Consider the following 25829-nt stretch of genomic DNA (forward strand, 5'->3'; position numbering starts at 1 on the left):
AAGTGCAGCTATCCACTTACATGGAGAATAATATCCTGATCGAAGTTTTCTGTGCTGAATGAAAATGAGGCGACACCATTGCTGTCAGTTGTTAGATTTTGTAGTGAGCGTGCCGACCACCTTTCTCCCACAAACAGGTACACAGGTGCTTCAGGAATGGGTGTATCATTGTAGAAAACTGCTTTGACCTGTTCAAACAACAATGCTGTATTACTAAAACCCACATTTATGCTGCAATCTGTATCATATAACACAACTGAAAGAAAACATTTTGTACTTACTTTTCCTTCCACATTTGATCCTGGTTCCCAAAGTTTGGGCATATAAATGAAAGACACCTCTCCAAGGGAATATGAGATCCTTATTCTCTTTTCTTGTTGGTGTGAAATGCCTGAATGTAGACTCTCCTTTATTAGACTAGTCAGCTTTCTGCAAATACACAATAATCTATAATTTTCACAGCTAACTATTAAAATAAAATAACAGGAAACTTGCCTGTTCCCTCCTCTTCCATTTTGGCATTGACATTCAGCTCATCTTTAAGTATCTTTTTATCAGTTCTGGTGAAGGTTGACAACTTGAAGGTAACAGCTGCACAACCTGTCTTGTCTGCCTAGAAAGTCCAATAGAGTAAATTATAAATGAATTGAAACTTTAAATAGGTTGCAACACTTTGGACTTTGTTACAGTTGGTTCAGCCCATCTTAGCTCTAATAATTACTAATAGTTACTAATCAAACAGCACTGTGGGCCCTTGAGCAAAGCCCTTAACCCCTCTATTTCTCCCTGGCCACCTTCTAGCTGCCCACTGACCTGCAGTGCTGCATGTGTGTGCTGCATGTGTGATGGGTTAAATGCAGATTGAATTTCACTGCATGTATGTGAATGTGACAATAAAAGTTGTTCTTCTCTAACTCTGTTTCTTCATTGAGAGCTGACAAACTGATACAAACATCAGCTACAGTTATCATTATGTGCTGTGTAGCAGTTGGGATAGGGACCCAATGCAGGACTGATGAGACAGAATTGAAATCAGCAAACTCAGTTTTACTTGGCTGGTAAACTCAAGGAGCCAAAGTATAGAAACCAAGGGACAAAACACAGAAACAAGGGACGCAGGAACACACAGCATGGAAAGCACTGACAAAGACACGAGACTGAGCAGAGAAAATAAACAGAATAAATACAGAGGGAATGATGAGGGGAAAGAGGAAACATCTGGGAATGACAGATGAACAGAATGATGCTAACAAGACCAAGCAAGTAAACAGAATACAAAGCATTAGACTAGCAGAATAAAACAGGAAGAGAGTGAACAGGGACACAAACTCAGACTTGACACATGGGGAGGCAGGTAAGACAGGAGAACAGGGGGCTTGGAGACAAAACACACACAAGGACACAGAAGATTGACTTAAAGAACACCAGAGAACCAGGATTTAATATAAGTAAAACATACCCAAGAACATGACTGATGACAAAACTAAGACCTAAAAATACAAATTTGAAACCCATAAAGAATCAAACTCAGAAACAAACTAAGAAATACAATTGGAGAAATTAAACACAGCACCTCAAAACCCAAGAACCCCAAAACACTAGGCAAAACCCATGACCAAGAAAACAGTGCACATTCATAACAAAACAAAATGGAGTCAACCAGTAATTCAGCAGTCATAAGTACTGAGGAAAAAACCAATGTATCAGCTACTGAATCTGTAGAAAGAAAAAAAAAGAGTATAATTAAAATATTACAACCATTATGCTAATAAAAGGTTTTCATGCTATTAATGAGCTTAAGTGCATTTATAGTTCACTAATGGTGCTTTTTTTTTTTTTCTTTAAAGTTGCAACCCCAATCAACCTATTTGAATCAAATATGTAACAATTCTTAAACTACCGGTTAAAATGGTAAATGGACTAGTTCTTATATAGCGCTTTTCTACTCAATCAGAGCACTCAAACAACCTGTTTGCATTCACCCATGCACTCCCATTCATACAAGCACTTCCATCATTAATTAAGCTAAGTGCTTTTTTAATTAACTAGCATTCACACGCATTCATACTCCGACAGAACGGTCGGAGCGCAACTTAGGGTTAAGTATCTTGCCCAAGGATACATTGGCATGTAGCCTGGAGTAGCCAGGATTCGAACCGCTGACCTTCCGATCAGTAGGTGACCTGCTCTACCTACTGAGCTACAGCCACCCTAAAACAATGAGTTTTATCCGGTCCTCATAATGTGAAACTAAAATGGCACAGAGGAACTTTAGTTTAGGAATTTTAGTTTTCACAGGGGGTGCTGTGCGGCTTCCAGTATATACTTGAGGGAATAAATGAACTGCTTAAGCTTACAAGGGTTACTGTTTAGTGTGTTTTTGTCAAAGAAGAAGCAATGACAAACAGCATTTATGCAAAAACACAAACTCACATGTAAAGATGTAAATTTGTTTTGGGCAAATATGAATAAACTCAAATTCACATGTGCTTGACTGAAAAATATGAAAGCATAGCAATATGACTATATCTTTATTGCCATTGCATGTGTACAATGAAATTGGATGTGATCCTTTTGGTACATACAGGGGGCAGCTGTAGCTCAGGTACTGGAACAGGTCATCTAGTAATCACAAGTTTGTTGGCTGTCCCTGGCTGCTCCAGTCTTATGTCAATGCTCCATCAGTGTGAATGTTTAATAGCACTAATGACCAATTAACCCAACCTTTGGATGGTGGGAGGAAGCTAGAGTACCCAGAGAGAACCCACGTGCATGGAGGAACGTTGGCTGATAATTGAATTCATAGTCATGTGATTTTTGTAGGTGAACTTGTACATATACATACTTTGTGACATTTAAAGAATACATGTTACGCCTATACACAGAACAGGTTTTGCACAATTATGATACAGCACAATTGCTGATGCAGCACAGATATATTTTGCATGGTTATGCAGTCTGCTTTTATATGCACTATGTTTCAGCAGGAAGATAAGACTGTAGCAAGTGTACCTGTTTAGAGTCTGTGTGGCAGGGGGCTGTTATGTTGAGGTTCTCTGCCATTTCATTGGTGATACCATAGCGCCAAAAAGGCCGGCACACTGTAACTATAACACTTCCTGGCACAGGCTGGCCATATGTGTACCTATTTAAAAAAAAAATAAGATAATCTATGAGTTTTTACTCACCAGCGTCCTTTCAGGTTTTGTGAGGATCCAAACTGTCACTTGTCAAGAAATTACTTCAACTTACTTTGCACATAATTTAATATCAAATTCTTCTTGGCCAATACTCACTTCTTGAGGTACATTTACTGTTACATCAAATTTAGGTAAAACTGGGGACAAATATACATATTAATATTGTATTAAAAATCTCAGAAACAGAATGTAATTATATATTTTTTAAAGCCCTGACTTACCATACTTCTCCACCTTGAAGCTGTGATACACTTGATTTTCACCCACTGACACAATTATGTTGTATGTTCCTTCACGGGCCTCAGAGTTCAAGGAGTAAGAAAGCTGCAATATTTTACTGTTGGATGTTTCATTTAGCCACTGTCCAATCCTGTTTCTATATGGATCCTGTTAAATGAAGTTAGAGAGGAGTGGGAATATATGACAATGAGCAAACATGTGCAAATACAGGTGAAAATATGTGCTAGCCATGCTTCTCGTCCCTTTCCCTTCAACAAAGTTAAAGTTAAAGATAATATTGTAACATAACATTGTAAGATAACATTTTCACTTTGTAATTGCAAATTTCATGCAATCTATCAAATGTAATCAATTTTCTTTTTAGGAAAGCCTAATCTTAAAAGTAGAGAGGGTGTCTGTTTCCACAGAAGAGGGGCCTGAAAGCTGAAGGCTCTGCCTCCCATTCTACTCTTAAGTATCCTAGGAACCACAAGTAAGCCAGCAGTCTGAGAGTGAAGTGCTCTATTTGAGTGAAATTGTACTTCTAAAATCTTCTAAAATTCGTGGGGTGAGTACAATAAAGCTGATTATCAACTGCATAACAATGAAAATGTATGCAGTGCTTTCTAATAATACTGCCAAAGGGAAGCAGTAATTGGTCCTAGCACAGAACCCTGTGGAACTCCAAAATTAACCTTAGCATGTGACGAATACTCCACATTTACATGGACAAATCATAGTCTATTAGATAAATATGATTCCAACCACTGCAATAATCTCTGTAATAAAATGTTATGGTCAACAGGATCAAAGCTGCACTGAGGTCCAACAAGACAAGAACAGAGATGAGTCCACTGTCAGAGGCTCTAAGAAGATCATTTGTAACCTTCACTAATGCTGTTTCTGTACTGTGATGAATTCTGAAACCTAACTGAAACTCTTCAAATAAACCGTTCCTCTGCAGATGATCAGTTAGCTGGTTTACAACTACTCTTTCAAGAATCTTTGAGAGAAAAGGAAGGTTGGAGATTGGCCTATAATTAGCTAAGACAGCTGGGTCAGTGATGGCTTTTTAAGTAGTGGTTTAATTACAGCCACCTTGAAAGACTGTACATAGCCCATTAATAGAGGTGGATTGATCACATCTAAGATTTTATATCTAATGATTAAAAATGTAATTGTAAATAAAAAAAAAATCAACTGTCAGCCTGGCTACAGGACTGAAAAGATACCTGGGGTTGTTCATAGTTTCTTCAATCAGTGATGAATAATAAGATTTCTTAGCCCTTCTGTGTTTTTTGGTTTTTTTTATAGAGCAACTTTCTCCAGGCTAAATGAAGATCTTTCTAAATGCCATTTTTTTTCCAGTTTATGGGTTATCTGCTTTAAGTTACATATTTGCAAGATATACCAAGAAGTCAAGTACTTCTAATTTGAGACTTTCTTTTTCAGTGGAGCCACAGTATTCAGAGTTGGATGCAGTGAGGATGTAAAACTACTGATGAGATAATCGACCTCTGTGGGAGTAGAGTTTAGGTAGCTGCTCTACACTTTATTTGGACTTGGACTTAGCTACAGCACTTTCAGACTACTATATACTATATACACTACTGTAATCCAGCCATCCTCTTCCACTTATCAGGGTCGCAGGGGGGCTGGAGCCTATTCTAGCTATCATAGGGTGAGAGGCAGGGTACACCCTTTACAGGTCACCAGCCTGTCGCAGGGCCAACATAGAGAGACAGACAACCATTCACACTCACATTCATATCTATGGGTAATTTAGAATCACCCATTAACCTAACCCCACTAACTGCATACCTTTGAACCGTGAGAGGAAACCCACACAGACGTGGGGAGGGCATGCAAACTCCACACAGAAAGGCCCCGGGCAAGGTGGATTCAAACTCAGGCCTTCTTGCTGTAAGGCAACAGTGCTAACCACCGCGTCGCCTGTTCTGTAATTATTGTAAATTTAAATTTTATTATAGTTAAATGATCAGTTTCTATGCCATATGTCAGACCAAGTTCAAAAGTGTGACTAAAATGGTGGGTGGGCTCATGTACATTTTGAGAGAAGCCAACTGAAAGTATGGGCAGCACGGTGGTTAGCACTACTGCCTCACAGCTGGAAGGACAGCTAGAAGGTCTGGGTTCATACCATCCCTCTCGCCCTATGACAGCTGGGATAGGCTCCAGCCCCTGCCAAAAAAGTGCTTTTATAAATGGGTGAATGACGCATGTTGTGTAAAAAAGTGGTTTGAGTGCGCGAGTAGAAAAGTGCTATATAAGAAAAAAACAGTCCATCAATTATTAAATCATTTACCAAGAGGGATTTGGAAGAGAGAGACCTAATGTTTAATAGTCCCAGTTTAACTTTTTTACTTTTTGGTGCAGTTGTATCAAGGCAGGGAGGTGTGGCAGGCAGAGTTTGGACCCAAATGCAGGACTCAGTAGACAGGCATAAGCTTAACTGGCTTTATTGGTGAATTCATCCTCATCTCAAAACACTCCAGAAAGCACAATTGGAATTCTTAATCCAAAAACAGACAGGCAAGCTTCAGGCTGACACAAAAATCACAAAACAGGAAGTGGCAAACACAGACCTTAAGAATAAGACTCATGAAATTGACATCAGGACAGGAAAATAAATAATGGAGACACAGTTGATGTCACACAAATGGAGCTAAGGATGAAACATAGAGACAAAGGCTAAATAAGGGTGGACTGGAACGCAAGGGAACAAACATGACACGAGGAACAAGATAAACTCAGAGCTACAAAACCACAATAAACTAAACACCAAACAGAGATAGAATAACAGAATTTAAGAGTCCAAAACAGAAACGCTGGTTCAATGACCCAGGACCATGACAAGCTGAGGATGCTATATTGTTCTTTTCTTTCTAAATTTTTTATTATTAAATAGTTTTTTAGGTTGTTTTTGGTGGTCTGGGAGCAGACACAGTCTCTATGGGGATGGGGAGTATGACAGGAGGAGAGAAGTTGCAGAGAGCCCTGTAAGACTGCAACTTTGCTTTGTGGTCTCAACTCTGAATAATCATGTTTGGTGGGGTTTAATAAATTTGGCTATATATCTAGAAGTAAGAGCTGCTCCATCCTACGTGGGATGGATTCCATGTCTCCTAAGGACAGTTTTTCCCCAGAATAAACCCCACATTGTTTTTTGGACACCACTCAGACAGACAGCAATTTAAGGTGAACATGTGACTAAATATGTCACTCCTGTTCCAACTGGGGAGTGACCAAGAGAAAACATTGTTTTGGCAAAGTTACACATGATCCAATATTAACTTTAATTACTTCCAATTGGTGTAACCGGATGTCATTACTGCCAATGTGAATTATTACCAAATCTATGTTTAAATATGGATCCTTAGCCACCATTTTCAGATTTCCTTCTATGTTGCCTGCTCTGGCCCCTGGAAAATAATCAACTATAGTTGCTGTTGTCTTCAGTTTCATGTTTCCCAAAACAGAATTGCCAATAACCTGCATTTGTTCCTCATCAGGTTTGTCACTTAGTGGGCCAGGACAAAAGTGCCTTGCACTCTCTTTAACCCTCTGGGGTCTAGGATCTAATTGGCTGTTTTTTTACTTTTTGATTTTACCTTTATAGTTCACCTTAAAAGCTGTTTTCCTTGCCTTGTTTGGTATCATATTTTCAGCACAACCTGTATGACTGTACAGTTATTCTTTCACTTTGATATACTGTTTTAACTGTTTGGACCTGAAAATCACAAATTGTGAATAAAATTGGAGTCGGAAAAAGGTTTTTACTGTGAAAACCACAAACATGTTTCACAAACTAGTGTTACAACTTAAAATACAAATATAAGTTGTAAAAAAAAAAAAAAACGTGAGAGGGAAAAAAAGATGCACTTGTGAGATCCCTCAAAACTTTTGTGAGAGCCTGAGTGATTTTTGTGAGATCCCGCAAATGTTTTGCAATATCACGAGATACTTTTGTGAATTTAAGGCCTTGAGCTTAATCTTTACATGGCAGTGTCTGTCAAGACGTTGAAAGGATTGGAAAGTGATTGCCTGCAAAAGTTGTCTTTAATTCATAATTCAATGGTTACATGGCCATAACCATGTCAAAACTGTGCAGACCTGGGCACATCTGTCAGTCCCAGAGGGTTAATGGCTAACAGGGGACAATACTTGTGTTGCAAGAATATAAGCTTAATCATCAGTTTCATTTTGTATATTTTGGTGATTCTAATTGTCAGAAAGAATAACTATCCAGAGTATGCTCACTGGCTAATGACTTTTGTGACTGATGGGTTATTAGCTAATGAGCATGCAATTTCATCCTCACATCAACACCAAGAAAACATAGTGGAATGCACAGATTTCACAAATCAATGGGTGACATCGCAGTAGCTACACTGTAAAAAAACTCTGTAATGTAACACAATTTAATCTATAAATTTTAAAGAACTTTCCTGTTATTTTAAAATATGTGAACTATCAAAAAATAGAGCGTGAATTAATATGTCTAATGTAAAATGATATGGGAAAAAAATGAACTGTGGATAAACATGATTTTTTTTCTTTTTTTGTTTTACAGAGCATCCATCCATCCATCCATTCATTCAAACCTTAGCACAATTGCTTTGATTAATTTGGCAGTTGTTCATTTCACAAATCCTCGCTGTGATCATCATGGGCATGAGGCCATGAGCTCATGAAAGTAAAGGATACTGTTGTAATAACACAATGTATGCTGTATATTAATCACAATAAAAATTGCACCAAAATATTGATATCAGAATTAACATAGAAATTTCAGAGTTGTTGCACTTTACACTCTGTGTTGTTGGCTTTGAGGAAAGCCTCGACTATGAGCTTAGACTACGACTATGAGTTTAACATGCTGAATTCATAAAAGAAAAAAATATTTGTGGATAGTTTCTTACCTCGAGTTTGATGACACTGTACTAAAAGAAAGGCAGAAACAAGGCACAACTGTTAAAGGACAATATGTTCTTATACAGTGTTCTACCTATCGCTTTATCCAGGTTCAGGCTTATTAGTAATTTAAAAATATGAAACATCTAACCCAATTTAACATGAAAATGTCTTTTCAACAGCAAGTGGTCAGGGTTTTGCATCAAATATAATTCAAGCTTATTGCTAAAGTTATTACTCAACAACGACAGATTTTTGCAGCTAAAATTAAGTTGTACTATTTCCATGTTAGCAGAAGCTGATTGACAATGCATAAAAGATGAATCAGGTCAAAGAGTACAACCATATAGATTACCAATGTCACTTACTTCAATATATCTTTCTTATCTAGTATTTACATGATCAAGCATAACATTGTGACCACCTGCCTAATATTGTGTTTGCCTCCCTTTTGTTCCCAAAAACAGCCCTGAGGCATAGACTCCACTAGACCGCTGAAGGTGTGCTGCGCCATCTGCACCAAGATATTAGCAGCAATCCTTTAAGACCTGTAAGTGGTGAAGTGGGGCCTCCATGAATTGGACTTTTTTTCTCCAGTATAGCCCATGGGGAATTTGGAGGCCAAGTCAACACCTCAAACTCACTGTTGTGCTCCTCAAACCATTCCTGAAATATTTTTGCTTTGTAGCAGGGTGAAATATCCTGCTTTCATTACTCTGTGGTTCAATTCTGATACTCACATGCCCACTTTTAGAAGTGAACAGAGGTCAGAATTGGCACCTTGACATGTCTGCAGCTATGCAGCCCCATACACAATAAACCACAATGCACTGTGTATTCTGACACTCAGAACCAGCATTAACATTTTCACCAATTTGAGCTGCAGTAGCTTTTCTGTTGGAGCGGACCACTCTGCACATGCATCACTGAGCCTGGGCTGCCTATGACCCTGTCTCTAGTTCACCACTGTTCCTTTCTTGGACCTTTTAATAGAGACTGGCCACTGCAGATTGGGAACACCTCACAAGAGCCACAGTTTTGGGAGATGCCCTGACTCAGTCATCACAATAGCCATCACAATAAGGCCCTTATCAAACTTGCTCAAATCCTTACGCTCGCCCTTTTCCTGCTTCAGTTCACTTTCTCCCTAGTGTATCTCACCCACTAACAAGTGCCATGATGAAGAGATAATCAGTGTTATCAACCTCACTGTCAGGCAGCAGTCAGTAATGTCATACTTGACTGGTGTAAATCCCAGGTCACTGTGTAGAAGTGATATACAGCATCAGGGATACTGTTTGGAAATTTGAACTAAAAGAAAGGAGAGACAGAAACACTCACCAGCTGACTGGCAGGTCTCAATTTCGAGTCCAGCGCAATGACTCTGAAATGCACTTTGGAAGAAATTCAAATTACAATCACAAAAAGGTTTTCCATCTTAATAAATAATAAATCCTGACCATAACAAAAAATGACACATTCGCCAACATCACCATTGTTAAATGTTATGTGTTCATGTAAGGCTAAAATTACAAACATGGCTTTTCTCTTTGTTTCCACACATAACAGACTTTTAGTAACATGTGCATATTTTATACTATTCATCCTTATCTCTTAGACAACTTTTTTGATACAAGGGCAAATCTGGTCTTATTGTATGTTTTACATTTCCATAAAACAGTTTAGCCAGTAATCCTGGAATGAATTTTAATATGATTAAATATACTGTATACCCAAAATTCTCTGAAAGAGTTGTGTCTATTGTGGTTTACCATGACGGCTAAATGATAACCAGGATAATTTCGCTGTCATTTTTGTAAACATTAAAAATAAGAGCATTTTCATCACACTCATTCATTTAACTGCTCTCTAGCACCCTGGTACAAATGGAGGTCATCAGTACCAGACAGCAAGTATAATAAGGTAGAGTATTTTAGATGAAAATGACTTATATGTATGACTGCATACTAATACTGCAGTCCAAAGTAAATGTGTCCATAGTAAATAAATAGCTAATGCAGGCTTGAGTTATGCCTATATTGGTTCTGACTCAAGAGGAAAGTGTATTATTAACCTTTATGAACTGCTTTGTATACAATGCTGGTGAATAGTCCAGGAAAGGGCAATGACACACAGTATGTTTTAGGTTTGTTAAAATGGTTGTAAAATAATGCTTTAAAATTACAGCATATTTACGACATATTTGAGCAAATTGAAAATAGTCATGTGGGATTCCTGTTGCTTTACTGAGCTGCTCGACTGTTATCTTTTCCAGTGATTGCATGAGAAGAAATATAGACACTAATGCCTGATAATGATTGTACTTTAGGACAGGAGGCCCAGCTCTGTGGCAATTCAATTCAAGACCAGACTGCTGCATAAGTAGGAGCCATCAGTCATCATTAAACTGGTAAACTGACACACTTCTCCAACAGTAATGATAAAGCATTTCAGTTTCATCATAACTGTAAGATAGTCTGTAAAATAGTGTTTAGTAAATCTGACCTTTCCCTGCCTTATTCCCAAATTCAAAATGATGCAATATTGCTTACACATAATGGTTTTATCACACCCTCCATTGTGACATTAAAGACTTTTCTGTCTTTGCTCACTACTATTAAACCATTATTTTTTCCACATATAGACGCATGCTAATTAAACTTCTTACATTGAGAATAAATGTTTTATTCTGCACTGCCTTCAGCATTAAGTATCAGCATTAGAAATAATGACTATAATGGATTCATGCTACTAACAAATTTACATATAAATGGTTATTTTACTTACATAAAGCACATTACTTTGCTCTTAACTAATGCTAAAGCCTATACAGTACATGGCTGCACTACGATCCTTAATTGTTTTTACAAGGGCAAATGCAACTAGGTCTAATGGGTCATCAGCTCATGCTTACCTGTTTGTCCAGGGAGGTAGATGGGTTTATCTGTTTGGATGAACGTCTTGGCCTTGTAGGCTTTGATCATGACTTTTCTGACTTCTTTTGAATGAAATGTGTCTCCTCTTACCTCCACCTCAAAATCCATAATCTTTTCCCTTTCCACTAAAGGAGCCTTTGAGAGAGGTATACAATGGACAATGCACTTGTATAAAAATATGTGTTTGACATATTTGATTATATTCTCTTGCTCAAAGATACCTGGAGGGTTGATTTGTTTTTTGTTTTTTTTTTATAAATTAGCAAATTAATCAAAACCCATCTCAGGGAGCTGACCTTAAACTCAGTACAAGTATGAAACTCTTCATTGGATTTGTGTGTGAGCAGGGTTGTATTCTCCTCTGTGGACCTCAGAGTGACAGTCATGACCAGAGTCTCACTGGGCTGCAGGAGACTTGCACAGAATCTGGTCTCAGCTCCAGCTTCAATAACTGCAGGAATGGCCACCAGGTACTGCCTGCAAACACAGACAGATGTACACACAAAATACTGAAGAAGGAAACCCCAAACCAGTTATAAATTTTACACATCACATACATAAAGAAAATATATATTCCTATATTCCTTTATAAACCTACGGTTCAGCTCCCACTTGATCCACACACATACAGCTCAGGAGGACACACAGTGTCCATGTCAGAATCCCCGAACAACCCATGACTGACTGCGATGATCCTCAGAGTCTGTTAAAAAGTCACCTCCTCAACTCTCTATCCCCCTCCTGCTTAGCACAGACACCAGCACCCACTGACTCATCATGCAACCCCCTCTATTTGATTTCCAGAAATCTTTAAAGTCAAACATTTACAGATTTACCAGCTGCAACTTTTTGATAATTCAGCCAAGACTCAAAACACAAAAGGTTGTTATGCCAAAATTTCTATAGTGCCTGTGTATAGTATGTGTATAGATGAAAAATTAAAAAAATAAAGATTTTGTTGGTCCACAGGCTCATTTACGACACGTTGTCTTAACATTTACAGGTCATTAAAAACTTGTAAGTACTGTTTTTTAATTTTAAATGTGTACTTAATAAAGTGCAGTTGTTCCACTGTTCTATGTTTCCATTTATGGTATCACTGGAAGAACAGAAGAGTTATTGTGTGTAACTACTTTATCAAATCTGGGAAGGAAATAGAGTTATAGTAGGTGAAGTGTTGCAACAGTGCCCTTTACCCAGTGTGGGATGTTCGAGTTTGTCATGTCAACAGCTCCTACCCTAATTTCCACAGCCACAACATAACTCATGGATTACAACACTGTAAGAAACATGCTTTATGCTTAAAATGAGGCAACCAGCTTTTTGAATTCACATTTTCTGATTTTATAAGGGCCTTAGAAAAATATTGACAGGTGCCTTGATTCTGTAGTTGGAACTGGTAGGAAGCTGAAATACCATATGTGAAATCAGCTACAGACTGACACACAGCTGCATTGACACCCCTCACTACAGCAACCCCCCCCCCCCCCCCCCCCCCCAAAAAAAAAGAGACGAGAACAGGCGCATTAGGCAAGCCCACCCCCACGAGAGCCACAAAGAACCAGGCCCCATGAAACCTGGGATCGGAGAGCGATGCAGGGGGCTGAAGGCACAGCCCCAATTACAGATGCAGCCACCTAATGTTGCCGCATCCAGCCAGACGTCGGCCAGCTGAAGTCCAGCTCCCAGCTGGCCGACGTCCGGCTGTCGTCGGGCTGGAAGTCCCCCTCCTTCTCCTGGGCGTATCTACTTTCCAGCATGAACACACCCCTTTCCCTCAATTGTAGACTGTCACCAAAAGGTGGCGCCTTCTTAACAAAAACGTTGAGTTCTGTGATTCAAAAAAGTTTTGGTGAAGTATCAAGTTTTGAAAACCTAAAATAGATGCCTAAAATTTTTGTCAGTATGACCTTTCACACATTTCCATTGCGAATCACCAAAAGATTCCTTTGTTTCACTTCATCTTTTAACTAAATAAGTAAATAAATACAGTAGTTTAAAAAAGAAGCGGTGCTGCGCTGAGCCAACCCGGTCTCACGGCAGTTCGTGCAGTAGTCACGAAATTTAATCTATTGATTCGTGCTCATGAACACGAATTCCCTCTTTTTTTCGTGTTACTCGGCACGACTTCTAACCTGCCTGAAATGCAGTGGGATAAAGTTCGTGCCTCTGAGCACGGCTTCTAAGCTGCAGTATAGTTTTTGTTTTTTTTTTTGCCCCTGTCCCCCTTTTTTCCCCCCTTTTCTTTTGAACTGGAAGCTCAGAAGCTGAATTATGCCTTTAATTGCGATCCTTAACCGCCACATTTCCTTTTGACATGAATTTCTCCTTGTTTCATTTAATGTGGGGTGCTGCTTATGGTTGTAACGATGACATTTGTGGGGCTTTTTAGGTCTAAATTTATATTTACGTGTTTATGGTTAGTGCTATATTCGGTGTCCAATTTTTTCTTTGGTCTGAAGCCGTTTTTCCTCTGTGTTAAATCCATGAACCAACGATGAATAAATAAATGAACTACAGTACCCATCACCCCATCGGCCGTAACCATGGTCACGCGTATTCCCGTTGCTGTCCAGCTAATTGCATTAGTTCACCCGCTTCGGATGTTATCAGGTAATTACTGACTTTATTAGCGGTTTTCAGGCCTGTATATATGGGCCAGCAAGGGCCGTCTGCACCTCGTAGTCAGTCGAGAAGGTAGTTATCGTTCTAACGGAGGATCACTGACAGAGAAGGACTACAGAAGAAGGACTACAGAAGAAGGACTACAGAAGCCATGCTCGCTGACTTCCGGCGGATGCTGCAGTGTTCAGGTAAGAGGATTTCAATGGACAGTGTTTATATAGTGATATTATTAAGGCAGTGAGTTCAATAAGCACTTGAAATTAGATTAATGTGGTGTAAGAGAGCGCTGATATCCCAACTCTGAGATGCATTTGTAGAGATTATTGCGGGTTTTGCCGTCTTTGAGACGCTAGCTTAAATTTTCTGTGCAAATGTTAGCGGATATCGTAGGAAAGCGTTCACTATTTAAACAATGTTATGACAGAAATATGAGCTTCTGGACTTACTAGTTAAGTAAAATGATTATTTTCAGCCACAGATTCCAAATAAATATCCTGATGAGCTTCAGTGCATCCATATTCAATATCTGCGAGTACAGTGCTTCATTTAATCTGCATTGAACTGACCCAGGCTTATCACAATGTAAAATAAAATGATACTGGTCTGAACACAGTTGCTGGATCAGGTGACCCTGAAGCCTCTCTTAGTTATGCTGCTATAGGCCTAGGCTGCTGGGGAGGTTCCCGTGATTTCTTTATATTCACTGTAAACAAACCTTATATTAGCAAGTTTCTTATATTCACTATTTAAACAAAGAGCAGTCTGTTTATACTTCAGACTGCTGGCTTACTTGTGGTTCCTATGATACTTAAGAGTAGAATGGGATGCAGAGCCTTCAGCTCTTCTGTGGAAAGAGCCTTGAGGTGACTGTTGTGATTTGGCGCTATACACATAAAACTGAAAGTCTGGCTGCCTTTAATCCTCTGTGACAAACCTGAGGATCCATGAAACCTGCCAGCACCTGAGAATGAGCTGAAACTTACAGTGAAACTTACAGTGTATTACTTACAGTGTATTAGCTTCCAGACTCTGGGAATCCTGTCAGTGAGCAGGGACTGATTCACTGTCCTCAGCTTTAAACAAACCCAGTCTCCGTCTCAGGTTTTGACTCAGCCTGCTTTGGAATCACTAATCTAGAAGCATCAGGCTACTTACTTTCAACACCATAATTTTGTTACTGATTCATTAATATGTTTTACATTGTTGTTGTTTATCAGTGGAGGGAGCAGATTTGAGAACAGCAATAAGAACCACTAAATCTTTTTTTTTTTTTTTTTTTTTTGTGGAAGAGGAGGTTCATCTTTAATACTTCAGGCTATATCAGCTACCAGTTTATAAACCTGTTTTGTGCTGCAGCAACAATCAAACATTTCCGCTTCATACATCATTGTAGTTTGTGTCTTTGCTCTTTCAGAACTGAATTGGAAATCCAAAGGTGCTGGAAAGCTTCTTCTCCAACCCTCAAAGCCAAACTTCACCCATGAGAGCTGACAGCATGCAATCATTTTGAGAAGTGACATTCTCAGAAATAAAGGTGAGCAATGATACTTAATGTGTACTTTTTGATTATCATGTTTAAAGGTTTGTCATTGCTCACAGTGGCCTTGTATTCATTAGGCATTTCCAGAATAGTATCCAGCAGTTTCTTGTGAGCTGAGCTGAATCATTTTTCTTTTAATACATGTTTAACATTCACTTGAGTATTACTTGTTATACATAACTGTGGCTCTGAAACAAAGGCTCTCCTGAAGGAGAAGAAGAGAGCCTTTAGATCAGGAAATAAGGAGGAGCTGAGAGCTGTGCAGAAGGATCTCAGAAGGAAAATAAGGGATGGAAAAAACACCTACAGAAAGAAGATGGAGGAGCAGCTACTGCAGAGCAACACCAGTGGAGTTTGGAGAAGCTTGAACTCAAGTTCAGGCCACAAACCAAGCCCTAAGGATTTAGGAGACTGTTGTAGGAGGTTGGAGGAGTGGGTGAACAACTTGGACCACTAGAACTACCAGCATTTTCACACTACTCCTTTTTCTACCAAGCACCTCCAAATGGCAGTTTACATCTCATTAGGCCACCTTTGTTATGTACACGGGGCCAGTAGATCGGAATGTGTGTGGGATGGGTGTGGGGGTGGGGATGGGTTACCACTGATGACCCAGGGTTGCCAGGTGTATAAAAAGCCAGGTCACAACACATATTTCACCTTTAATAAGAACATATTTGTAATTGTGATCTCAAATTTGGAAGAGATGTTTTGTGTTCTCCGTGCTTCAGGTTCACAGCAGATGGAAGGAAACTCAAACAGCCACTAATGTAGCCATTGTGCTGACTGTAGACTGAGGGATCTCTTCAAATTGTTGTATTCCTCCTCTTCCTCGTCACCCACTGCTTCAGATCTTGCTGTCACTATCAGACTGCAGCAGTTATGTTATTTAGCCATGAAACATGTCGTCACCCTCCCTTGATTTTTTCAGGCTTTTCAGAAAACACAAAAAACTTAACCGAATGTTGAAAATTTAATTTAGACAAAAATAAAATTTTAAAAATGTCTTTGACCATTTTTTTAGGAGGGTGACGATATATAACCTTGTTCAGCCTGTTTAGGAATGCACTGAGATCAATAACCTAATTTCCAACGCAGATCTGGAGAAACAGCAAAAACCAACGGGACCCTGCACAGCCACAGATGCTGCTCCAGAGCTAGAAGTTCTAAACCATAAACACCAACCTGGGAAACTTGCTAAGTGTGACAGGTCCAACATAACCCCAGATACAGCCCAGCCACAGGGTGAACCAAATCTTTCAGATAATGACAACAGAGAACCAAACGCACCTCCCTCCTAAACTCACCAGCCTGCACCAACCTGACATTTCTCCTCCCTGAGTTAAATAGATGAATGGAAGTTAAGTGGTTACAAACATAAAAACCACGGGTCCACAGACAGGAGCAGTGAGCTGAAATCAACACAAAGCTACCCGAGAGGCTGTATTGAACTACTATATATAATTTAATCATTTGTCCTGACTGGTTTCACCTCAGATGTTCTTTCTCCTTTTGGTAGATTTCTCCCACCTCTGTTTTGATGCCAAGAAGAAGAAGAAGAAGAAGAAGAAGAAGAAGAAGAAGAAGAAGAAGAAGAAGAAGAAGCTTCACAGAAGTGGGCTTCATGGTCTCAGTGCACAGGCTGCCAGTCACACTCACACAGCAACATGTGTTTTCACTGCCACAATCAAAACATTGAACAAAATCTATGTATTGTTGTTTGGAAACGTGTCACATTACTACATGCTAAGGTGTGTTATTAAAGAAAAAAATGAGTTCTATTTTTCTGGTTTGATGATATCCCAAGCTTTTGTTTCAAAACGATTATTTTCCACTGGACAAAATATTTACTGTTACACATTTATTTCTCATAGGGATTTTTTTTTCTCCATATTTCAGTCTCTGGTTCTTGAGAGTCATGGCTCTGTCTGGTCTCTGACAGAGATCCTTAAAAATATTATTGGAAAGTACCTATAAATTTTACTTTCAAACAGCTTTATGTGAATGTTATCTTTTCATTTATAATTTTTAATATATTGATCACAGTGTAGTGTACAGTAGAGGCATCCAAAAATGATGAGACTGGGCTGCTTGTGTGTGATTTGGAAGGTTTGTGTCTGTCTGTGACTCTGCAGAGGTTAAAGCTGTGATCCAGTCTCAGTCTCTGACTGAAGGATGCTGAGACTCTGATTAGATACACAATGTGAAGTTCACAATTCTCTAAACAAATAAAATGGTAATGACAAACATGAACATCTGTACTTATTTCAGAGACATGAGTGTTTACAAACATAATATTTATTTTAAGGATTGGACTTCATAAAGCGCACTGATGTTAGAGTGTGTGTTCATATTTAAATCATTTTGTAGGCTGAAATTGTAACGGTGGACCTGAGATGGTCCAGAGAAAGTAAACATGTTAATTGGAGTAATATCAACAACAGACTGAGACAGACAGCTGTGAAATGCGCACACAATGACGTCACGTCATTCACTGCTAGCTACACTGCTAGCTACATCGTATCATTCATGATCATCTATGTAAACAACGTTTAAAGATGCCGCCACAGCTCTGCAGCTGTAACTGTTTCAAATCAAATATTTTTGTTCGTTTGAACTCTGAGGATGTTTTTAAAACGGTCTTAAAAGGCTGTTTGTATGGTGGTTGTCACGGACGCCTCAGTAGCTTCTTAGGCTAACCTGGCGCGTCCGGTTCCTGCTGCTAGCTGTCTGCCGCAGGAAGGCTGCGTCCCATTTCAAGGAGCCGCCGCTCCGCCGTAACTGTGGCTCAAACACCACTTTATCCTTTAAGAAAAGGCCTTTTATAGCCACTGATGACACACACACACTAATGCACGTCACTGTCACAGTGTGACTTCACGAAAACCTCTAAAGTATTGTTTATAAAATGGAAAATGAATGGTAAATGGTAAATGGACTAGTTCTTATATAGCGCTTTTCTACTCAGATATGAGCACTCAAAGCGCTTACACAACAAAATGAACCGGGCATTGATCTGATGATGGAGACTGGGGGCTCTGCAGCTGACGTTTCACAATCCTGATTGACTCGCTGTACATTCATATAATTAATCAGAGCAGAGTTTAGACTGCACAGTGCGCTGCGCTCACTGTTACTGTGTCAGCTGCTGCCTTCATATATGTTTACTGCTGAGGTTTGATGAAGCAGGTGGAGGAGAGTCAAAGAATGCTTTGTTAGATTCAGCAAAGGTAATATGGATGACATTTAGTCTGAATTACTAACCCTAACCCTAGCTCAACATACAATGACGACTGCCAGTATTATTAGTTTGAGAAGCAGAGTCATTTTGGTCGCAGTTTTGATTATAAAATAAAAGCGAAAATATAAACAAACAAAAAGCTTAACATTGTGAAGACTTGGAAGAACAATGTGACACTGATGAGAGGATTAGGCTTCCCAGGTCATTCCCAGGCCAAACCAGCTGGTGATCAGAATTATTTTATTTATTTTTTTACCCAGTTTCGCTGGCGGTGCAGCGCTCACAGCCTGTCCGAGGTCCCGGGCTGAACTTCAAGCCCAGCCCGTCCCTCCAGACAATACTCACCGCTCCACTATAATGACCGCTTTACTCTCATCTTTCTATTGTTTTTAATGGACAGTTCCGCTTACAATTACAGTTCAATGATGTGAGGATCCTTGGTACAGTATACAGCGGACTGTAAATGAATGCACTTCCACTATTACTGCTCCTCCTGGTGGATAAACAAGACATTACCACCATTTTCCCCAAATGCTGCTTAGGGGCATTCCCACCAGTGGCCGGAATTCCTACGTCATTAGCGGGGGATCACGTTTAGGCCAAGGTTCGGCCACGAATCGGCCAAGGACCGGCCAAGGTCGCGTCACGGATCGGCCGGCCATTTTCGGTGGCTGCATCTGTATATATAACTTTGTTGTTATATTTGTTTATAATTTTTTTTAAATGACAACTTCTGTTTGTAATTGAAGTTGTAAAAATAATTTGTTCCCTGTAGGCCCACAACCCGCAGGAGGTGTTGTAGGAGTCGGGTGCAATGTGCGTCGGGCGGTGCCCAAGGGCAGAGGCCCACGCCATCAAGACTGGCTGTTGGGACAGGGAATGTCACCTTTCTGGTGGTGAAGGTGCCTGAGCTAGTGTGTGAGGTTGAGATACCAGCTGGATATAGTCAGGCTCAACTCAATGCATGGCCTGGACTCTGGCACCAGTCTCCTGGAGAGAGGCTGGACTCTGTTCCAGTCTGGAGTTGCCCTAAGTGAGCAGCGATGAACTGAGGTGTGCTGAAAACTGAGATATTCTTGTATCCCCTCAGCTTGCTGCCTATATGTTGGAGTTTTCAACGGTAGACAACAGGGTTGCTTCCCTGCACCTTTGGGCCGGGAAATGGGTCCTGACTATTGTTTGCGCTTATGTGCCAAATAACAGTTCAGAGTACCGACCCTTTTTTAAGTTGCGGGTGGGGTGCTCAAGGGTGCTCCATCCAGTGACTCCATAGTCTTGCTGGGAGAATTCAACGCTCACGTGGGCAATGACAGTGAGACCTGGAGGGGCGTGATTGGGAGTAACGGCCTGCCCGATCTGAACCCGATTGGTGTTTTGTTATTGGACTTCTGTGCAAACCACAGTTTGTCCATAGTGAACACCATGTTCAAACATAAGGATGTTTGAACACCATGTTCAAACATAAGGATGTCCATAAGTGCACATGGCACCAGGACACCCTAGGCCGCAGGTCAATGATCGATTTTGTGATTGTATCATCAGATCTGCAGCTGTATGTTCTGGACACTTGGATGAAGAGAGGAACTGAGCTGTCAACTGATCACCAGCTGGTGGTGAGTTGGATCAGGTGGAGGGCGAGGATACTGGACAGACTTAGGTCACCTAAATGCATTGTGGTTGTGCACTGGGAACACCTGGCAGTGGCCCCAGTCCATGAGATCTTCAACTTCCACCTCTGGCAGAACTTTGACAGCATTCTGTGGGAGGACATTGAGTCCAAATGGACCATGTTCCGCATTTCCATTGTTGAGGCCTTTGCTCAGAGCTGTGGCTGCAATGTGGTTGGTGTCTGTCGTCATGGAAATCCCCGAACCAGATGGTGGTCACCAGAGGTGAAGGGACCCATCAAGCTGAAGGAGTCCTATTGGGCTTGGTTAGACTGTGGGACTCCGGCAGACCAAGCGGAACATGGAGCAGGCAGTGGTTGAAGCAAAAACTTGGGTGTGGGAGGAGTTTGGTGAGGCCATGGAAACAGATTTTTAGACGGCCTTGAAGCAATTCTGGGAAACTGTCAGGCAACTCAGGAGGAGAAAGCGGTGCTCTACTGAATGAAGCTGGCTTGTCCAAATGTGCTTTAGCATACCTCAATCGACTCTGTTTACGGTGTGTGTGCCGAAAAGGCTTCTTCTGCATTACTCTCCCATACAGCCTCTCCTTGTGCAAAGTGCACTGAATAGTTGAACAATGCACAATGACACCATCTGCAGCAAGATGATGTTGTAGGTCTTTGGAGCTGCTCTATGGGTTGACTGTGACTGTTCTCACGATCCTTCGCCTCTGCCTATCTGAAGTTTTTCTTGGCCTGCCACTTTGGGCCTTAACTAGAACCATGCCTGTGGTCTTCCATTTCCTCACTATGTTCCTCACAGTGGAAACTGACAGCTGAAATCTCTGAGACAGCTTTTTGGATCCTTTCCCTAAACCATGATGTTGAACAATCTTTGTCTTCAGCTCATTTGAGAGTTGTTTTGAGGCTCCCATGTTGCCACTCTTCAGAGAAGATGCAAAGAGGAGAAACACTTGCAATTGGCCACCTTAACCCTTTCTCATAATTGGATTCACCTGTGTATGTAGGTCAAGGGTCAATGAGCTTACAAAACAAATTTTGTGTTCCAATAATTAGTGCTAAAGGTATTCAAATCAATAAAACAACAAGGGTGCCAATGATTTATAAAGGAAAATCATGAAAATTATCAGGGGTGTCCAAACTTTTGCATACCACTGTAAAAGGGAGTGCCCACTCTGAGTCAGTGGTGAGTTGCTGCCCCAGGTAGAGGAGTTTAATTATCTCAAGGTCTTGTTCATGAGTGACAGGAGACGGGAACGGGAGACTGACAGAAGGATCAGGGCTGCGTCTGCACTGATGCGGACGGTGCACCAGTCTGTCATGGTTAAAAAAGGAACTGAACGTGAAAGCGAAGCATCGATTTATCTACGTCCCTACCCTCACCTAAGGTCATGAGCTTTGGGTAGTAACCGAAAGAATGAGATCATGAATACAGGCAGCAGAAATGAGCTTCCTCCGAAGGGTGGCTGGCCTTTCCCTTAGAGATAGGGTGAGGAGTGCAGCCATTTGGGAGGGGCCCAAAGTAGAGCTGCTGCTCCTCAACAGTGAGTGATGCCAGTTGAAGTGGTTCAGGCATCTGACTAGGATGCCTCCTGGGTGCATCCTAGTCAGTTCCGGGCATGTCCTTCCGGGAGGAGGCCCTAGGGCAGACTCAGGACATGCTGGAGAGATTAAAACTCTCAGCTGGCCTGGGAATGCCTTGGGTTCCCCCCCAGATGAGCTGATGGAGGTGGCTGGGGTGGAGTGGGCTTCTCTGCTTAGGGTGCTGCCCCCGTGAAGTAGAAGAAAATGGATGGATGGATGGATGGATGGATGGAAAATAGTTTGTTATACATGTTTTTGGTTTGCACAGTAAAAAATAAATAAATAAATAACTGTACACATGTGAGGTTGTCCTGAAAAAAATTATACCAGACGAGGCAAGGGAAACATTTTTAAGGTGAACTATAAAGGAAAAGTCAAAAAGTAAAAACAGTCAATTATACCCTAGACCCCTTGACGGTTAAACATTGTTACTGCGAGGGTAAAAAAATATTTTTATTTTATTTTATTTGTTCGACTTTTGTAAATAATACAGATCAAACTTCAGCACACTGAAATATTGGCAGAATAGCAGCAGTTCTAGGAATTAGCACAGGACCCCCTGTATGCTAGATATTGGTAGAGGTGAAGATATAGAATTTACATTGTAGATGGAGGCTTGGATGGAGCATTGAGTGACCAGAGTGAGGCAGAGATGAGGAGGGAGTGGGTTGCACGAATGAGAGTTTGAAAGACAGAATGACAGAAGAGTCAAATATGGTCCAACCACGGATTTTGTATGGCCCGCACACCTTGTCCATAAATGTGTTATTTCTGGCCCGTTGGCACAAGGAATAAATACAACTCAGCATTCCTGTTTGTTATTTTTAAATCATGGAGGCAGTGTCATTTAACAGATGACTTCCAACTGCTTCAAAAGAAGATTGAATAATCAACCAATCACAGCCCATGCTGTGTGATGCTACGTGGAGGTCATAGGTAACACACAGTGTTGCCAACTTAGTGACTTTTCATAACCTTAGTGACTTTTTTTTCCAAACAGCAACTATTGAGAGATTTTGTGATTTTTTCCAGTGACTTCAGTGACTTTTAGAGACTCTTTCAGAGAGGCTGGACAGCTGAAATCCTCCACAGACATCCTGTTCTGTGTGCAAACTTCATTTTGGCAGCAAGGGGACATCCCAACCTAACCCCCGGACCTTGCTACAAACAAACCTGCAACTTGTCCAACTTGTCACAAAACATGCACTGCACCACACACTTCCCAGCTCTGCGGGAAGTCATGGTTGCCAATATTGTGTGCAAACAAAGTGATATGTAGCACTCATCACATCTCTCGCTGGTGAGTTCAGTGACCGTTTTTGGGATTTTGCCACGATGAGCTGGAGCTGACTGTTGACAGTTGACACCAGCATCTCTTGCGCGCCTTTTTTACCGTTGTCATGCCAAAGAATGATTTTTGGCATTTGCCAAAAAATTATTTGCTGTATTTAAACTGGTGTAAATTACTTTTTGGCCTATAATCTGCCAAACAGATGAATCATGAATGATATCAATTCATTTTCAGAATTTATTTTTCATTATGTTTTTCAATATGATTATTGTTAATAATATTAAGAATTGATAATAATAAAGACCTCAAAGAGTTACTCCCAAAATACAGAGACACATATGAGCAAACAAGTATCTTTAATAAAGTTCTTAGGTTGAGAAATGACCTCAGGACTGACCACACTTCTGTCTTCAAACTGTAAAAGAGGAATAAAAATAATAATCATCTGAAAGAAATCATTTATTTTCATTTAAATTCAAAAACTTACTGAATTACCTGTTGATTGTCAAAAAAAAAAAAAAAAACTGTATATACATGTTGGAGAGTTTTGGCAATCTCTGAATGTTACCAGAAGATTATTTTTCTATTGAGGTGAAACAATAGGCTGTTAAATAAATGTGTGTGAAAGGTATGCTCGTACAGTGTTACAGTTTCCTACCTGTACCTTGAGGGATGAAAATGTATTCTGTCTCAGCCTGGTCACCTGACAAAAAAAATGTGTCCAACATATTATATATACATCAGAAAACTTGAGTTTCTGTGAAGTGTTCAGTTTATTGTGTGGCTGCTTTAAAGTGTGTCAGTGTGCTGTTGCAGTAAAGGGAGTTAGAGTCCTACTTGGCTGGTAGTAGTCATAGATCTTGACCACAGCCGGCTTCAGGTTGTCCACTGGGAGCTCCTGTATGATCGCTAAGCTGTGGCTGATGGGGGTGTCCTTTGGTAACTGAACAGAAAAATACAAAACAAGCTTTGTAACAAGTTCACAGATCTTTGTAAGTCACAGTGAATTCCACTCACCTCCTGTAAGTACACAAGAACCTGATCTTCCTTTTGTTCAACACGATCCACCATCAGGGCACCTTTGAGCTGTCAGGAGACAAATTCTTATAATCACAATTATCACATGAGAAATTGAAACATTTTAGCAACATTTCTGTTCAGCTGAATGTAATAACTGTAATAACTCACTATTGTCAAAGACTCTGGGTCTGGGACAAATCCAGAGAGCATTTTGATATCCAGGATCACCATGTTTGTAGTGCTCTCCTTTCCACTGTATCTGTGTTTGAACAATTAAAATATGATTGTACTGATTTGTATCCATAGATGCTTCTTAATCTGGACAATCACATTTCTCACATTTTCACCCACCAACAGTTACTCCAACACTAGTAAATAGCATTCGTGTATCTCAACTCAACTCAGTTTTATTTATAAAGCACTTTAAAATCAATGCCATTGACCAAAGTGCTGTACACAAGTAAGAACAATCAGGTTTGTCTGAAGTGTAACAACAATTAAAACAATAAAAACCAAGATCTCAGACTGAGTTAAAGGCCAAAAAGAAGAAATGTGTTTTAAGAGAGCATTTAAAAGCAGAGAGTGAGTCAGCCTGCCTGATGTGCAAAGGGAGATCATTCCACAATTTTGGGGCAAAAACTATGGAATGAAAACACGGTCACCTCTCATCGTCCTCTTTGTCTTTGGGATAACTAACAGTGACAGATGAGCTGACCTGAGTGAACGTGAAGGGGCATATAGGTGGAGAAGGTCAGACAGATATGGTGGGGCAAGGCCATGAAGACATTTAAAAACAAATAAAAGATTTTAAAATCTAAATTTTAATCTGTCTTCTCTAACCTGTTAAATACTTACAGGGATTTGATTTTCAGAGTGAGTTTGGTAGATTCACTCATGGTGTCGACCTCTGGTTTGACCTTCACGCTGAGAGTGGTGACATCAGTAGGAGTTGGGATGTTGTAGTGAACAGAAATCTGGGAAACAAATAGACAAAAAGTGAGTGGCAAGAATTTTTTTTCATTTCTATTTTAATTTATTTTAGAAAAGAGGTCCTCGTCAGTAAAAAGATTGTAGTTATCTAGTAAACTCTGAAAGAAAACCTGCTCAAAATTCCAAACTCTACAATTCTACAGTTTGTTTATGCAAATGCATGAACAAGATGAGAATTATTGTATCTGAAAATGTTAATCTTCTTTAGCTCTTTATAAAGAAAAAAATTATTAAACCCTTTGACATGAAAACAACCAGGACCCATGATGCTGCCACTGACCTGCACTGAAGCACATGCAGTGCCCTTCACCTCCAGGCTGTATTTTCCTGACACGTCCTGCATCGTCTTCTCCTGGTAGAGCAGTTTATTGTCCTGATTTACATCAAATGTCAGCTGACTGCTGGGAGTCTGAACAGTCACTGTGCTTGAACCCTCAGGACTGAACACCAGAGTGGAGTAGAGAGCCAGAGCCTGAAGAGCCACCACTGTGTCCTACAATATGGACACACATTCTGGTTACATACAGCAGCAGGCATATGTAGGATGCCATATAATATAAGGTTATTGGAGAGGTTATTCAGGACAGTCTTGCAAAACAGTATGTTAAAATTCAAAATCTA

At 40.2% G+C, this 25829-nt stretch overlaps 2 protein-coding genes across 5 annotated transcripts in view; both read right to left on the bottom strand.

Moving 5' to 3' along the window:
- LOC115791198 (alpha-2-macroglobulin-like) overlaps positions 1-12025 on the bottom strand; it is a 58453-nt gene extending 46428 nt beyond the window's left edge. For 2 of the 3 annotated variants that reach the window (XM_030745337.1, XM_030745336.1), the window contains exons 1-11: positions 11889-12025; positions 11587-11767; positions 11269-11425; positions 9696-9748; positions 8363-8383; positions 3422-3587; positions 3253-3337; positions 3013-3145; positions 496-613; positions 282-391; positions 21-188 (exon numbers count right to left, since the gene is read on the bottom strand). In XM_030745337.1, the coding sequence (XP_030601197.1) occupies positions 21-188; positions 282-391; positions 496-613; positions 3013-3145; positions 3253-3337; positions 3422-3587; positions 8363-8383; positions 9696-9748; positions 11269-11425; positions 11587-11767; positions 11889-11968 (1272 nt within the window). In that variant the 5' untranslated portion in view covers positions 11969-12025. Of the gene's footprint in view, positions 1-20; positions 189-281; positions 392-495; positions 614-1304; positions 1671-3012; positions 3146-3252; positions 3338-3421; positions 3588-8362; positions 8384-9695; positions 9749-11268; positions 11426-11586; positions 11768-11888 lie in introns of those variants that run through there. The other variant, XM_030745338.1, reaches the window with a different exon arrangement.
- An 11442-nt stretch (positions 12026-23467) lies between these two features.
- The window catches only part of LOC115791194 (alpha-2-macroglobulin-like), a 60513-nt gene continuing 58151 nt past the window's right edge, over positions 23468-25829 (bottom strand). The window contains exons 30-36 of one of the 2 annotated variants that reach the window (XM_030745329.1): positions 25489-25701; positions 25074-25192; positions 24387-24477; positions 24216-24284; positions 24036-24141; positions 23863-23901; positions 23468-23613 (exon numbers count right to left, since the gene is read on the bottom strand). In XM_030745329.1, coding sequence (XP_030601189.1) covers positions 23609-23613; positions 23863-23901; positions 24036-24141; positions 24216-24284; positions 24387-24477; positions 25074-25192; positions 25489-25701 — 642 coding nt within the window. In that variant the 3' untranslated portion in view covers positions 23468-23608. Of the gene's footprint in view, positions 23614-23856; positions 23902-24035; positions 24142-24215; positions 24285-24386; positions 24478-25073; positions 25193-25488; positions 25702-25829 lie in introns of both variants that reach the window. The other variant, XM_030745328.1, reaches the window with a different exon arrangement.

This window comes from Archocentrus centrarchus, chromosome 13 (assembly GCF_007364275.1).
Source record: "Archocentrus centrarchus isolate MPI-CPG fArcCen1 chromosome 13, fArcCen1, whole genome shotgun sequence".
NCBI lineage: Eukaryota > Metazoa > Chordata > Actinopteri > Cichliformes > Cichlidae > Archocentrus > Archocentrus centrarchus.